General features: G+C 37.6%; 1 protein-coding gene across 4 annotated transcripts in view; it reads left to right on the plus strand.

The window, feature by feature from the left end:
- Positions 1 to 13,319, plus strand: part of KIAA0825 (KIAA0825 ortholog) — a 446,673-nt gene that overhangs the window by 225,111 nt on the left and 208,243 nt on the right. For 3 of the 4 annotated variants that reach the window (XM_019516881.1, XM_019516884.1, XM_019516882.1), the window contains one exon: positions 3,356 to 3,450. In XM_019516881.1, the coding sequence (XP_019372426.1) occupies positions 3,356 to 3,450 (95 nt within the window). Of the gene's footprint in view, positions 1 to 3,355; positions 3,451 to 5,463; positions 6,012 to 13,319 lie in introns of those variants that run through there. The other variant, XM_019516883.1, reaches the window with a different exon arrangement.

The raw sequence follows: 13,319 nt of genomic DNA on the forward strand, positions 1-13,319 counted from the left end.
CCTGTATCTTGGCTAGGAACCTACATGAGCAGTCAGACCTGGCTGTCTGTTCTTCCCAGCAGATGTCTGGGAAGTTTGGATCAGCCATGATGACCACATCGTTTGACCTAACTGCCTCCGTGAGCTGACTTAAGAATTCCCTTCTCTTATAAATATGAGTTCAGTAAAATTGAAGTGTGGTTGCCCAGGGGGGGCAGAGAGTATTTGGCCCCACATTTTTGGGTTCCCAGGGGCTGGGGGAACATAATGAGGGGCCATAGTTAATTAGGGAATGAGGACATAGCTGGCTGTTAGAAAGACGGCTGTTAATGAACAAGCAGTGCAAGGGAACTTATTGATAAAAAATGCCAACAAAGGGGGGAAAAAGGCATGCAGAGTGAGATGCTTGAAAGACTGACCAGGCCCATATCACAGAATGCTTGGTGTCCACGCATTGCATTGACCTGGCTCACATAGTACTTGATTGTCCAGGTATACTTTTGAACTGTTACAGACAGCTTTAAACTAGTTTAACAGGCTTGTACATATATCTGTTTCAGACTTAAACTGCATTTAATGAGTCTAAGTATTATGCATATCCATACCCAAAATAGAACTCTTCCGTAAATCTATCCTGTGTTCTATGTAAGCAGCAACATTATCTTCCCACTGAGTCAGAGTTTTGCTTAAATATAACAGGTTATCTGGCTAGTATGTTTAAGGCATTCCAGTTTCTATAGACGATGGCATACAAGGTATAGATGTAGTTAACTTCATTTTTGGCTAATGTTGACTGCAAAGCCGGAATGACCAAGTACCCATTTACAGCTGAGTTGACTGGGGCCAAACTGTGCCATTAAGAAAATCAGCTATTTTTCTCTGATCTCTAGCCAATTTCTAATCTAAGATAATGTTTTTCTTTTTAGCTCACAACTGCTTAGGTTCCTTAATATAGGTCCTTAATAATGATTTTTGATACAGAACCCTTCAAGAGCTTTTTATTTGTTTAGACAAATTATATGAAGCTGTTCTCTGCTCTGCTATTGTTGACACGCACAAAGAATTGCAGTATATTAAAATGTATGATTTTCCTTTTCTGAAGCTATGCTTGTTAGGGCCCCATCAGATCATGTTAATGAAGATGGGCAATAGTTGTAAATTCAAAAGCTTTACTTGGTCCTAAAATGAAGATCACTGTTCAGAAATCCTCATGACCAACTCTAACAGTTTAATTAAAGATAAGCAATTTGTTATCGTCCAGCCTTCTGCTTTAATAGCTGAGTTTAGAAAGATCGCAGTTTCTGACAACAATTCAGGGGTGTGGGTTGTAGCTGTGTTGGTTTAAGGATGTAAGCAGACAAGGTTCTTTGGGTAAATCTGGTATCTTTTATTAGATCAATTCAACTATTTGAGTTTCCAACTAATTTCCAACTATTTGAGTTGGTCTAATAAGAGATATTGGATTTACCCAAAGAACCTTGTCTGCCTGTTAATAATTCAGCCATGTCATTCTTATGATTCTTCAGAACTCTTAAAACTTTATCATCTGGTCCTCATGACTTGTTCTTAGTTTTATCTATTTGCCTGACACCTCTAATCTCTGAAAGTTCTTCCTTTTATTAGCTAATAAGAGTAAGGCCAGAACATACAACTCATCAACAGTCTTGGTGATGAAGTGTGCTGGAACAAAATTATTTTGTTGTTCTGGAGTGACTTTCCTGTCCATAATTGCTCTTACTTTCTAATAGATTCAGCAGACTGACCAGTTCCCTCCCAGTCTTCTGTTTACAGAATTTCTTGTTTGTTTTTATGCTTTTTACTTTTGCTCTCTACATTTTCTCCTGTTAGCCCTGATAATTTCTTTTGCCTTTAATGTTTTTGTCTGTGTACAGGATGATTGTCTGTCTAAACTCATATTTAAAACATAAGATCATCAACTCTTCTGATGCCATCCCTTCCCCTTTTTCTAGTTTCTACTTTCATCTACCTCTTCATTTACTCATTACTGTACTCCATTGACTCTTTTTTCCTCTTCATTTCTTTTTTCATTCACTATTACTTTTATCTTTTTGCTTTCCCCTTTTGCTCTCAATCTCATCTTTTTATTTATTTTTCCCTGCACTTTTCTCATATTGTTTCTGTCTCTGTCCCATTCACCATATTTTTATTGTGTGGGTGTATACAAGAGAGAGGAACAAAAATATATAAAAAGAGGATTGAGGGAGGAGGACTTATAAGTAAGGTGGAGGGACTAGGAGAACAAGCCTGGTATGCATTCAACCCTGTCCAGCAGCACCAAAATTTATCTGTAGGAAGATAAATCCTGAAATGTTTAGGAGTAACTTTACCTGTTATCACTTATCAGTATTGGTTTAATTTGAATTGCATCTCTTTTCCTGAAGGATACTTGTTTGCCTTGAAAAAGCTCTTTAACCTTGCCTAACCAGATCTATGTAGAAACATACATTAATATTTGTCTTCCACTCCCCATCATAAGTAATATAACCTCCATGTAGAATTGCAAGGATTTTAATTTCCTTAGTTTTGACACACTTCCTCATCTTAAAAAAAAATTCCAATTGCCAGGTTTAGTATCACAATCTAATTTTGGCTTGATCTTTCCCTCAAGGATATTGAACTTAATTACATTATCATCACTGTTTCTGATCAGTTCAACTATAGTTAATAAGGTTAATTAACATTAGATAGCAACAAATGCTGCATTATAAGTATAATATTGTTGTATATCTATCTGCATACAATTGCTGATAGATTGCTGTAATGTATCTGCATACAATTATGTTAGGATACCTTTTATTCATAAAATAAGCAACAGGGCATTACATGAGCTCATATTGTCTATATTTAAAGTTATTTATAAAAACCATCTGATGATGGCAATGCCTTACATAACAACAGACAAGTAAAATATCATGCACTAATTAAGATACAGCATGCATCCTGAGTTCCAGCTACACCAAGTTTTCCCTCTTGATAAACTTTTTGCTGACAGTAGAAAATGTAAATTGCTACAATACATAAAAAGTTGCCAATTATTTTGCTTTTCAAACAAAGAGTCAAGCTCTCAGAGAAAGTGGTTGGGCAAAATGCCATTAACAGTTGGAAGAATAACGACTCCAAAAATTGATTTATCTTTTTATAAATAATGGCTACATCCCCAAATGGATTTATAAATTAATTGCTGTCTTATTGGAATAAAAACCTTCTTCCGTGGACATGATTGATATCATCTGTCTAAGTCCTTGCTCTAGACCCCCCTCCTTCTTAGTTAGTCTATCACAGCTGGAGCTTTAATTTACTGATCATATTAACTCTGATTAATAACTAACAATAGCTTCTTCCAATATATCAACAGTCAGCTATTACTGAATGGAACTGGGATTGGTCAAACTTGCTGCCAAGTTATCTGCAACTGAATGAGATGACCTTCAGAACACTCCTGGCACACAGGTAATAAGATTCTGGTAAAGAATGCCTATACTTCCCAATTTTCTATGCTATTTTACAGTATCATGAAGTACATCTTGTGGCAAATTGTGAAGTAAGTTAAAACAATTAAACTAGCAATAAAGTAAGCAATAAAAATTGCTTTTCTGTATTTAGTGTGCACAAAGTCTAACAATGAACAGTTTATAGTTTGCATAAAGACTAAAAGTCTGTTCTTTGTTACCGACCTCCTAATGTTTGTTTGCAGTTGTCCATAAACAGTATTTTAAATAGTAATTAGCCTTTTCAAATCCATGCTGTTCAAATAAGTTTCAACAATGCAACACAGAACTCACAAAATGCTTCCTAAATTAGGTGATGAAAACGTAAATTCAGTGATGCCCTAGCAAAGACTAAATACAGCGCAGAAATATATCAATTTATTTTTTAAAACAACCAGGTACGTTTTAATATTGCTAACAGTTTATTTTTAAAAATATAGTGTTTATTTTTGTAATCCCAGTGCTTAATAAAAGCACAGATATTTAATGGGTGTACTTGGTAGCCGTGTTGGTCTGAGACATTGCCTTTGCAGGTACAATTTATATTCTGTACTTGTGTTATCTCTTATCACTAGTTCACTAGTTCAAGCCAATTTTGAATATGCATGACATTTCAACCCACAGGTGAGCATATGTTACATACAGGTTTCCCTCTGTGCTTCATACACAGAGAATATATGTACAGCCCCCAGCTATGAAGGTTTAATTCTTTAGCTCAAGATGTAGAAATGGCCTGTTAATGACTCATTGTTCTTTACTTCAGGTACTAACAATTATCTGTGAAGTAACAAGCAATTTTAGTGTCTGCTAGGGCTTCCTATTTCACCCGGCCTCCTTCTGCTCTGTCTCCATGCCCCACGCCTGGGACACTCATTTTAATTTTCACTGGCCAGCCAGGACCAGCCTCCAAAATCTGTAACTGTTCCAGTGAATCCGGGACATATGGTCACCCTACTTTTAAGAGAAATATTACTCACTGGTGACTGTTTGTTAAAGGGCCACCTCTGTCTCTGATTCCCAGAGGATATAAGTGCAAAGCCTACAGAGACATGGTTCTTTAATTTTAACTGTCTAGGTGGTCTTCACAGAATATTTTCTTTTTCCTCCTTTTAAGGCTGGGGTGTCATACATACACCCCATGAGCCAGATCCAGTTCATGGAGCCACTGCCAAAAATGAGAGAGAGAGGTGTGCTACAGAAACTGGGACCTCTAGGCCCCAGTGGACATGGCCAACAGCAGCAAGATGGCAAGCAAGGGCTGTGCCAAGACAGCCTCCCTCACCCTGTGGTTTCTGGTCCCACCATCACTTACTCTACTACTACCATCCCCACCTGTCCCACTGCTTCTGCTCCATGCTCTGGGCTAGATCAGGCCTGTGAAGAAGCCCCACAGTCTGGATCTGGATCTGGCTCTGGGCATAGACTGAGTTTGACACCCCTCTTTTAAAGCATTTTTAAGGTGCTTCTGACTTCGTGCCAGATGCTGTATATGCTGGTTTCTTTTGAGCAACAGATTTTTCTCCTTAATAGACAGGGCTCCTTCTATAATTTACTAGTTTTGTACGTATTAAGTTTCCTTTTAGGTATTAGCCCACATAGAGTATAAATGCCAGGTAATTCATGCAAATCAGAGAGATAACCTTTACCTAAAATGGCATTGGCCTGTAGTTTGGCGGGTAAGAAACCAGGTTCTAGACTGAGGCTTCCAGATATTTGTGGATTATTCAGCAGTTGTTGCCTGTGGCATATGGGCTGTTACTGATTGGTACACAACAGTTAAGTTTGATGGCTATGAACCAGAGTGTTAATCTTCAATTCTGCTGCATGTGATTTCCTATTTCAATATAGGAAATGGCAGAACTGTTGTTATTTGAATCGCCATTCTCAAAGTCAGAAATTGAAACTCCTCCAGAGGCAGAGGGAGAAAGTGCAATTTCATTGGAATTTAGATTTTTTTTATATATGCCTCTCTTAGGTTTGCAATCAGAGCATGAATAATATCCGTAAATATTAGGATTAATGGATTCTGTCCATGTTTGTAGACAGAGAAATTGGAGATTATTGTTTCTGAAAATATTGTACATCTTATATTTTCTTAAGATGTAAGTAACAGTTTCTATTTTTGATATTTTCACCTACTAGGAACCCTTGATTCTTTTTTTAATGATTAACCTTACTAGATGTATTCAGCATAGTCATATCATCTTTAAGTTCTCCTATTTCCTATTCAGTTGCCTATTTAAACATTGTGTTAGAACCTAGTTCAAAGACAAAATATTTTTCCTGCCCTGTCTGCTCTTTTCCTGTGTAAAAGGGTTATCTTTGGACAGACAATTATCACCCTTAATTTTGGCCCAATTATAGGTGTGAAATGGTTTTCCAGTCTTCTTCCCCAAGAACAATATTGTTCCCCCATCCAGACTATTATTCTGCAAAAAATAAATACTTCAGTCTTACCAAGAGTTAAGTGATGATGATTCAGAAACAAACAATGCATATTATATTTGTTTTTCTCTTTGATAGTTCCCTACTTTTTCTTAACAATTATTCTCTGTTAAAAACAAAAAGAAAGCTTGTCCTTTTAAAACAAATACACGTTACTCAATGGAAACATCTACATGTTCATTAATGGGCTGTAATCACCATTATTTTGTAATAACGGGTATTAAACAATGCACCGTAATCAGTGCTACTGCGTGTCAGTACAGATTAATGGGTTTTTTGTAACACTTAATGCACATTGGACTAAGTCTACTGCACATTAGCATGGTTTTTGCCAGCTGTGCTAATGCACAGTAGAATTAGTCCAGTGAGCATCAAGCATCTCGTGTAGAAGCACCCACTGGGACCTATAACTCTCTATGGCAGGAATCTAGGATAAGAAGCTGGCTGTTATACTTCTCTTGTTTTGAAGGCATCAGTCTGAGCCAAAGGCATTGGGGGAAGACTGCTCTGAATTGAAAAGGAAGATTCTCTGGGGCTATTGTAGTTCCCCTGTTGACTTAAAATTAAAATAGTCCCCTTGTCCTGGTATTATAATGGTAAATAGGAGCACCTCATTTACCTTCTCTGTACTACTCATTATTTTCTATACCTTTGTTTTGTCATCTCTGATTTGTCTTTTTATCATTTCTCCTTATTTGAAAGCCCTATTTCTCCTTATTCATTCATTGATTGTCTATTCATTTTCCATTTTATTTCTCCTGTATATGCCTTTCTATGATGAGATGAACAAGACTAACTACAGTATTTAAAATGAAGCCATGCCACCAGTTTACAAAACAGGTGTTATATGGTTTTTAATATTATTTTCTATCACTTTCTTTAACAAATGTGAACATCTTATTTCCCTAATCAGTTGTCGTTGTTCGCTAAGGATATATGGTTTCATTGTGCTGTGCACAGCGATGCCTAGGGCTATTTCTTTTTTTATGCTTAAGAAGAAATGCCATCTATTATACACTAAATTAAGTTGCTCTACTGTTTCTTCTGCAAAAAAAGTGGAAAAAGTGGGTAAAATTAGTGTGGAGATTCATTTACAACAGAAGTGCTTCCCCAGCCTAGTGACTGAGTTAGATGAAAGAAACTTTGTTCTAAAGCCTACAAATGGTGGTCAGATTCATTAGCTGGCTATTTCAGTAGTGGAAGACAAAAGACTTTTTCATTAGTGGAAGACAAAAGCCTTCCACTACTGAAAAAGGGGGAATGATTTTTTTCAGACTGTTCCATGCTGGCTCCACCTATGCATTTGAATATTGTCCTACCTACTCTGACACCTAAAATAAAAGTGTATTTAGAACATATTTAACATCAAGATGTGCATGTTTAGTGATGTTACATCAAGTCAATGTTTTTTAAATTTAAGAAGACCATAGGAACCAATCTCTTAAACTAACAAGGGCAGAAAAAAGTAAAGATAAATGTTCATCCTTATTCATAGTTCAAATATTTTGATCTAGTTTTCTTAATGGCAAGAGAAAGGATATGCAGTTCTTCAGTGGCTGGTTTTACATTTTCTTCCCATAATTCTAGCTGTGGGAGTGATGGAAATAGTGTTTGAATAAGTTCACTTATTAATAATTTACAACATTAAGCTAATTTATAGCTAATTTACATATGCTTTTCACGGGTAAGAAAACATTTTACATATGCACACATACAGAGATGTGCTGATTCTTTGCTAATCCATAAATATACAGTACATATTTATACCACCTTAAAGGTATGCTGTTCTGAAAGGAAACTCTCTATTTACAATACACAAAATAAGTGTTCAGAAAAAGAAAAGCTACTGCCTTTAGTAACCATTTAATTCATATATTCCTTAGTTTGTAACTATTGCTTTTTGGTACAGCAAAATGAGCTACTGCTGTTTTGCTAAATGAATATCGTTCACCTATACTAATGTATTCTCCATCATCTTTTTTTAACCTTCATTCGTATAGCTTGTAAGTCTGTACACATAAAGTAGACTTGCTGAAAGAATCTACTTTTTAAAAGCTCCACTAAGAACCAGAATGCTTTACACAATGAGTTAAAAGTCAAGTCTACATATGTATTTTTAGAAAATTCAACCTGCCAATTTGTACATACAGGTTTCCCTCATCAACCACAGGGGTTAGGTTCCTGAAAGTTTCTTTGACTGGCAAAACCATGGTTGGCAAAACTGGCAGGGTTGTGGGGAGCAGGGCCTGTGGGTGGGGGGTGAGGGGCACCAAAAAGGCTGTGGGGGTTGTGGAGAGGGAGTGAGAGGCATGAGCAGGGCCAGAGCATTTGTGGTGGGTATTTTCAGACTCTACCCCCCCACTTCTCTGAAGCGTGGGTACTCAAAACCAGGGCTGGCAAAACCATGGTTGGTGAGGGAAACCAGTAGTTGTGAACAAGTGCAGTGTTTTAATTTTTGTGACATAACCTTGATGATATCATTATGGGAGGATTGAGAGAAATGTAATTGAAGCTGGTCAGGCTAATAGCTATCCTTCATTTAGGGTAACAACCATTAAGCTCCTTAAGGATTGAGATAGCTGAAACAATATGAGCCAATACCTCAATAGGAGTCACATGCAATGTTAGCCAGGATCTATGTTTTGTAAGTAGAGGGGTTTCACTGAGGGGTAAATGGAAATACTGAGGGCTAGGTTTTCTTTTATTGTGAGTTGTGAGTACATATGTGTGGATGTGAGGAATTGTGAGTACATGTGTGTGACCCTGCATATGTTTGTGTGTGTGAGAGAGACAGCCTGAGGGCAGGGAGTAAGCAAAAGCTTTGAAAAAACACAAAGACAGAGAAGTCATTAAAAAAACTAATGAAAACAGAGGAGCACTCTTAGAATGACTCTGAGGTAAACCTACTAGATGATGAGGTTTTGGGGAAGAGAGTTAGCTGCAAATGTCCTTGACTAATCAGCAAGGAAACTGGCCTAGCTATTTGATTTCCTGACTTTGACTTCCATTACATTCTTTGCCTCAAAGATATACAAAACTGCCAATACTGCCAATGCTGAATAGCTTTAACAATACTTAGGGGAAGAAAAAAAGAGAAGAAGAATAAAAAAGTATTAGCAATGTCATCATGTTCTTCATTATAAAGCCTCAAGCATTGATGAAAAAAAAGAAAATGATAGTTTTCTGGCCTGGCTGGTCATTACAAGTGAGCTGCTTTGAAAAGGTGTTGCTTTGGTGTTTCTCTATTCAAATAACTGGTGATTGCCTTGCCAAAATCCCTTTTCAGAACAGACTTCGTTTAGCCAGTAACAAGCTATCAGACAGCCATTGGAGATCCAGTGTTGGTGAGGTCTGTCTTGTTACCCAAAATAATTTGGAGAGATGCCAATAGCCTGACTTAGCTTAATAAATCAACATCGTATAGCTCAGGAGCAGGCAATTATTTTGGGCAGAGGGCAGCTTACTGAGTTTTGGCAAGCCATCGAGGGCCACATGACAGGCAGCCAGGGGCAGATAAATATTAATCTTCTAAATTTTTAGGGGCCTGCGGGCTGCATTCTGCCCACCCTTGGTATAGCTCATGTAGAGTAGATGAGGCGTGCTTCCTACAGTACCCCAGCCTACAGTCACACAATTTAAACAGACCCATCAAGTCTGGCTTATTTAGCTCATTATGTTGAAGGCTGTGAGAGGGTATTTATAAACACATCGCAAGGGTAAGAAATAGAGGGACATCTACTTATGTTAGAGCAGTAGTGCTCAAACTTTTGACCCCATGAACCAGATCTGTAGAGCAGGGCTGGTTCATGGATCAGATCCCTCATAGGGTCAGTGTGTGGGGTTGGGTCCATCGCTCACAGATTGGGCCCAATGCAGCTCTTGCTTGGCCCTGCACACCTGATTTAATGTGCAGGGGCATACCATCTGGCCTGCTAAGCTCCTGATGGGTCCAGAAATTTGGCAGCAGGAGAGCAGCATTTAGTGCTGCGGCTGCTTCCCCACTACCAAATTTTCAGACCCGTGGGGAGCCCAGTGGACTAGATGACATGGTTCTGTGAGACAGATCTGGCCCGCAGGCCAGGGTTTGATCATGCCTGTGGTAGAGGAATATACGGGTACAAGAACAAAGGGGTATAAATTGTTCATAAATAAATTTAGGTTATAAATTATGTTACATAATTTTGTAAGATTTGTTTCCCAAGCAAGTGTTAGGTGATGTGGTTTAATATTTATTTAATGTCTTGTTAAAGTTTTATTGCAAGTAAAATAAAGTCAAAGTATTTTCCTTGTTTAGAATTTTGAATTATCACAGGGCAAAACGGCATAATTCTTGTATATTCTAGTGGGTACACAGACACCATCTGTTGCAAATGGTAGCCATATGGTGAACTATTTATGGAAAATGTTTACATTCGTAATGTTCATTGTGTTTTTGATTATCTATATATCCAGAAAATGCTCTTTTAAAATCCAGTTGATCAACATGCTGAAAAATGTGTTATGTAGTGTTGAAATTGAAAGGTTGTCCGCAAGCTGAGTTTTGCTCTAAATGTCTTGATATAAGAAGAGAATACATGGTATGATCACATATGCTTGAAATTTAAGAGCACCGTAATCCGTTACACAAAAATGAGCATGTTGTCTTGTAGTTTGGTTGTGAGAGAATCACTCATGTATATACAATAGCTGCTGACATGCCACAAATAGGATATAGGTAACATCTACAATGCAGGAAGGATCAGCATCCTGGTGCATATGTATATGGGCACATGTTAGACAGTCCTGCCAATAAGTTTCTTATGCCTCGTACCTTGCATATGTGAGCTGATACTTAACATCTCACCAACTAGAATTGGTTCATAGTTTATTGTAGCACTATGAGTCTATTGTCTGTTCTGTCTGGCTTCCTGTGCAGAAATGGGTTCAACCTGAAAGCACATAGGTAAGGCTGTGTTTCTTTCTCCGGTTTGCACTTGAAATGTTTGTGCAACGGGATAAATGATTTTTGAAACAACAGATGTTAGCAATAGTGTGTGTGTGGGGGGGTTATATTGATAGCAAACTTGATAACTGCTTAGATTGATAACTGCTTAGTTAACTAGTAACTGATAACTTAGTAACTAATAACTGCTTAGACCTAGCAAACTTGATAACTGCTTAGATTCCACATATATGAACTGGCACTTCTAGTGTAAGAGAACTGGCAGAGCATGGTGGGATCACATTGACAGACAGGCCAGGTATTCTCAGCTTTGGTTCCAATATTCTTTTTCATGTCAAAGTAGACATTCATAAAATTGTGTCAGACTGCCCTGACCCACCAGGATGTGCAAATGGGGGTCATATCAGTTCAGAAATTGTTGACATAGTACCTCTGGAAATTGTCTATTCCAGACGCTGCATTTTCAAAGCTGACCAGTTCATAGAACTGCTAGGTTGATAGAAGTTTGAGACATATAATACTATGTATTATTAGTACACAGCTGATCCATCTTTTTATTAGCAAATAGAGACATTCATCCACCAGTAATCATACTTGTTTGAAATGCTCTCCCTCTCCTTGTTGTTCCAGTTTGCATCTTAAGTTTATCTTTATTGCTACACCTCCAGTTTGCGATCTTTTTTTCCTATCTATTGTTGTATCATGGGTTCTGGACATTAAGTAGAAGAGTTCTCTATGCATTAGTACATGCCGAGTGGTTGTTCCATCTACTACACGCTTTTGAGCCACCTACCTACACTGAGAGCTTGATGACTCTATACTCCAAAGGAAAACAAAAGGACACGTGGTACAAGTTAGAAGTTTAGTCTTGCCCACCAACACGTTCTTTTGTTCTGCTTCTTTACGTTAGGAGTTTTCAGCTACTAATAATACACAATAGTTGATTATACTTTGCATTAGTACCACTTTCCATCCAAAGGCCTCAAAATCCTCTCAACATCCCAATATGTAGGGAAAGTAGTATTAGCATCCATGGTCAACTGATGGAGAATCTGACAGAGAGATCTTTAAGTCTCATTTCCAGAGTTGTACAAAAGGTTTGTAGCAAAGCCAGAAACCGAGCTTAGATCTCTTGACTCACAGTTCAGTGCTTAGGCCCAAATATTGTACTTTATCTTTCTCAATAGCGTGTAGTGATTTTGAAAATGAGGCGCTTCAGGATGCCTCAGTGATGAATCCTGGCACACCTCTTATTTTTAACACTCTTTCCATTCTTGAGGACCTATGTCCATTCAGGGAATTAGGCTTGAATAGCTTTTGAAGCAAACATAGCCACATTATTGCACACAAGGTATTAGAAAGGCCAGTTTGCTTGGACTAAATTTAATCCACCAACAATATTTGAGCTTTGTATAGCACCGGACACTGTTGTACATCTTGCATCATGTAGTAAAGAGGGAATTCAAAACTGTCACTCTTGAAGTTGACACTATGAAAAATGTCATCGAGGAAAGCTTTTTTATGTTAGTCTTTAGATTGACAGGTTATGACAAAACTGCATTCTTGTTGCTTGAATACATCTTTTGTCTAGTTTTACATGCTTTTTGACTTGTCTAGAAAATGACATATTGAGGTTTTCATTAGCTTTAACCAGGTGTGATTTTCTTTATGGAAGATACCTTGGTAGAACTGCAGTTGAAGGCGAATAAACCAGTGAAGCTTGGAAAGGCCATGGCCCTTCTTCAGATGGTAGCAATGAGTTGAAAGACTCATTAATCAACGACCAAGTCACAGGTGTGATGGCTTTCCTACAAACTGCCAACAGACTGTGAAAGTCACATCCAACACACTAAGCTGTCAAACTAGACGCATCTACAAACATTCTTAAACTTTTTCTATAGTTAAGTTACAAAATAAAATCCTATGCATTCTTAAATAAAAATGTTTATTGAATTGATTTGTCCAGAAAGTAGTAGCTGATTATGAAAACAAGAATATATCAAATTATTTTCATTTTTTTCAAATTTTAATACATTGGCAGTAGTTCTGTAGATACACATGTGCATGCACGCGCACACACGCATGTGCATGCACACGCACACACACACAGTTACTGCAGTGGTAACCAGATATTTAATTTTTTATATGTATCTTTAACCTTTTACTGACAATTCTGTAACTCACAATTATGTATGGATAAAATAGGAGTAAAAACTTGAGTAGAGTGAAGAGGCAAGTGCAGAGCTTTCCTGCATGGAAATGGCAAGGGCTTCTCCCTAACCTCCAACACTCTGGGTATCCTAGTACTATATGCAGAAATGTAGTTAGCTATGTTAGCCTAAAGTCAGTACAAGGCATGCATCTGATAAAGTAAGATGCTGCTTATGAATGCTTATGTATCTATGATTTAGTTAGTCTGTGACGTGCAACTGTGCCCTACCTCT

Source organism: Gavialis gangeticus, unplaced genomic scaffold, assembly GCF_001723915.1.
Source record: "Gavialis gangeticus isolate Ggan-Ray unplaced genomic scaffold, GavGan_comp1, whole genome shotgun sequence".
Taxonomy (NCBI): Eukaryota; Metazoa; Chordata; order Crocodylia; family Gavialidae; genus Gavialis; species Gavialis gangeticus.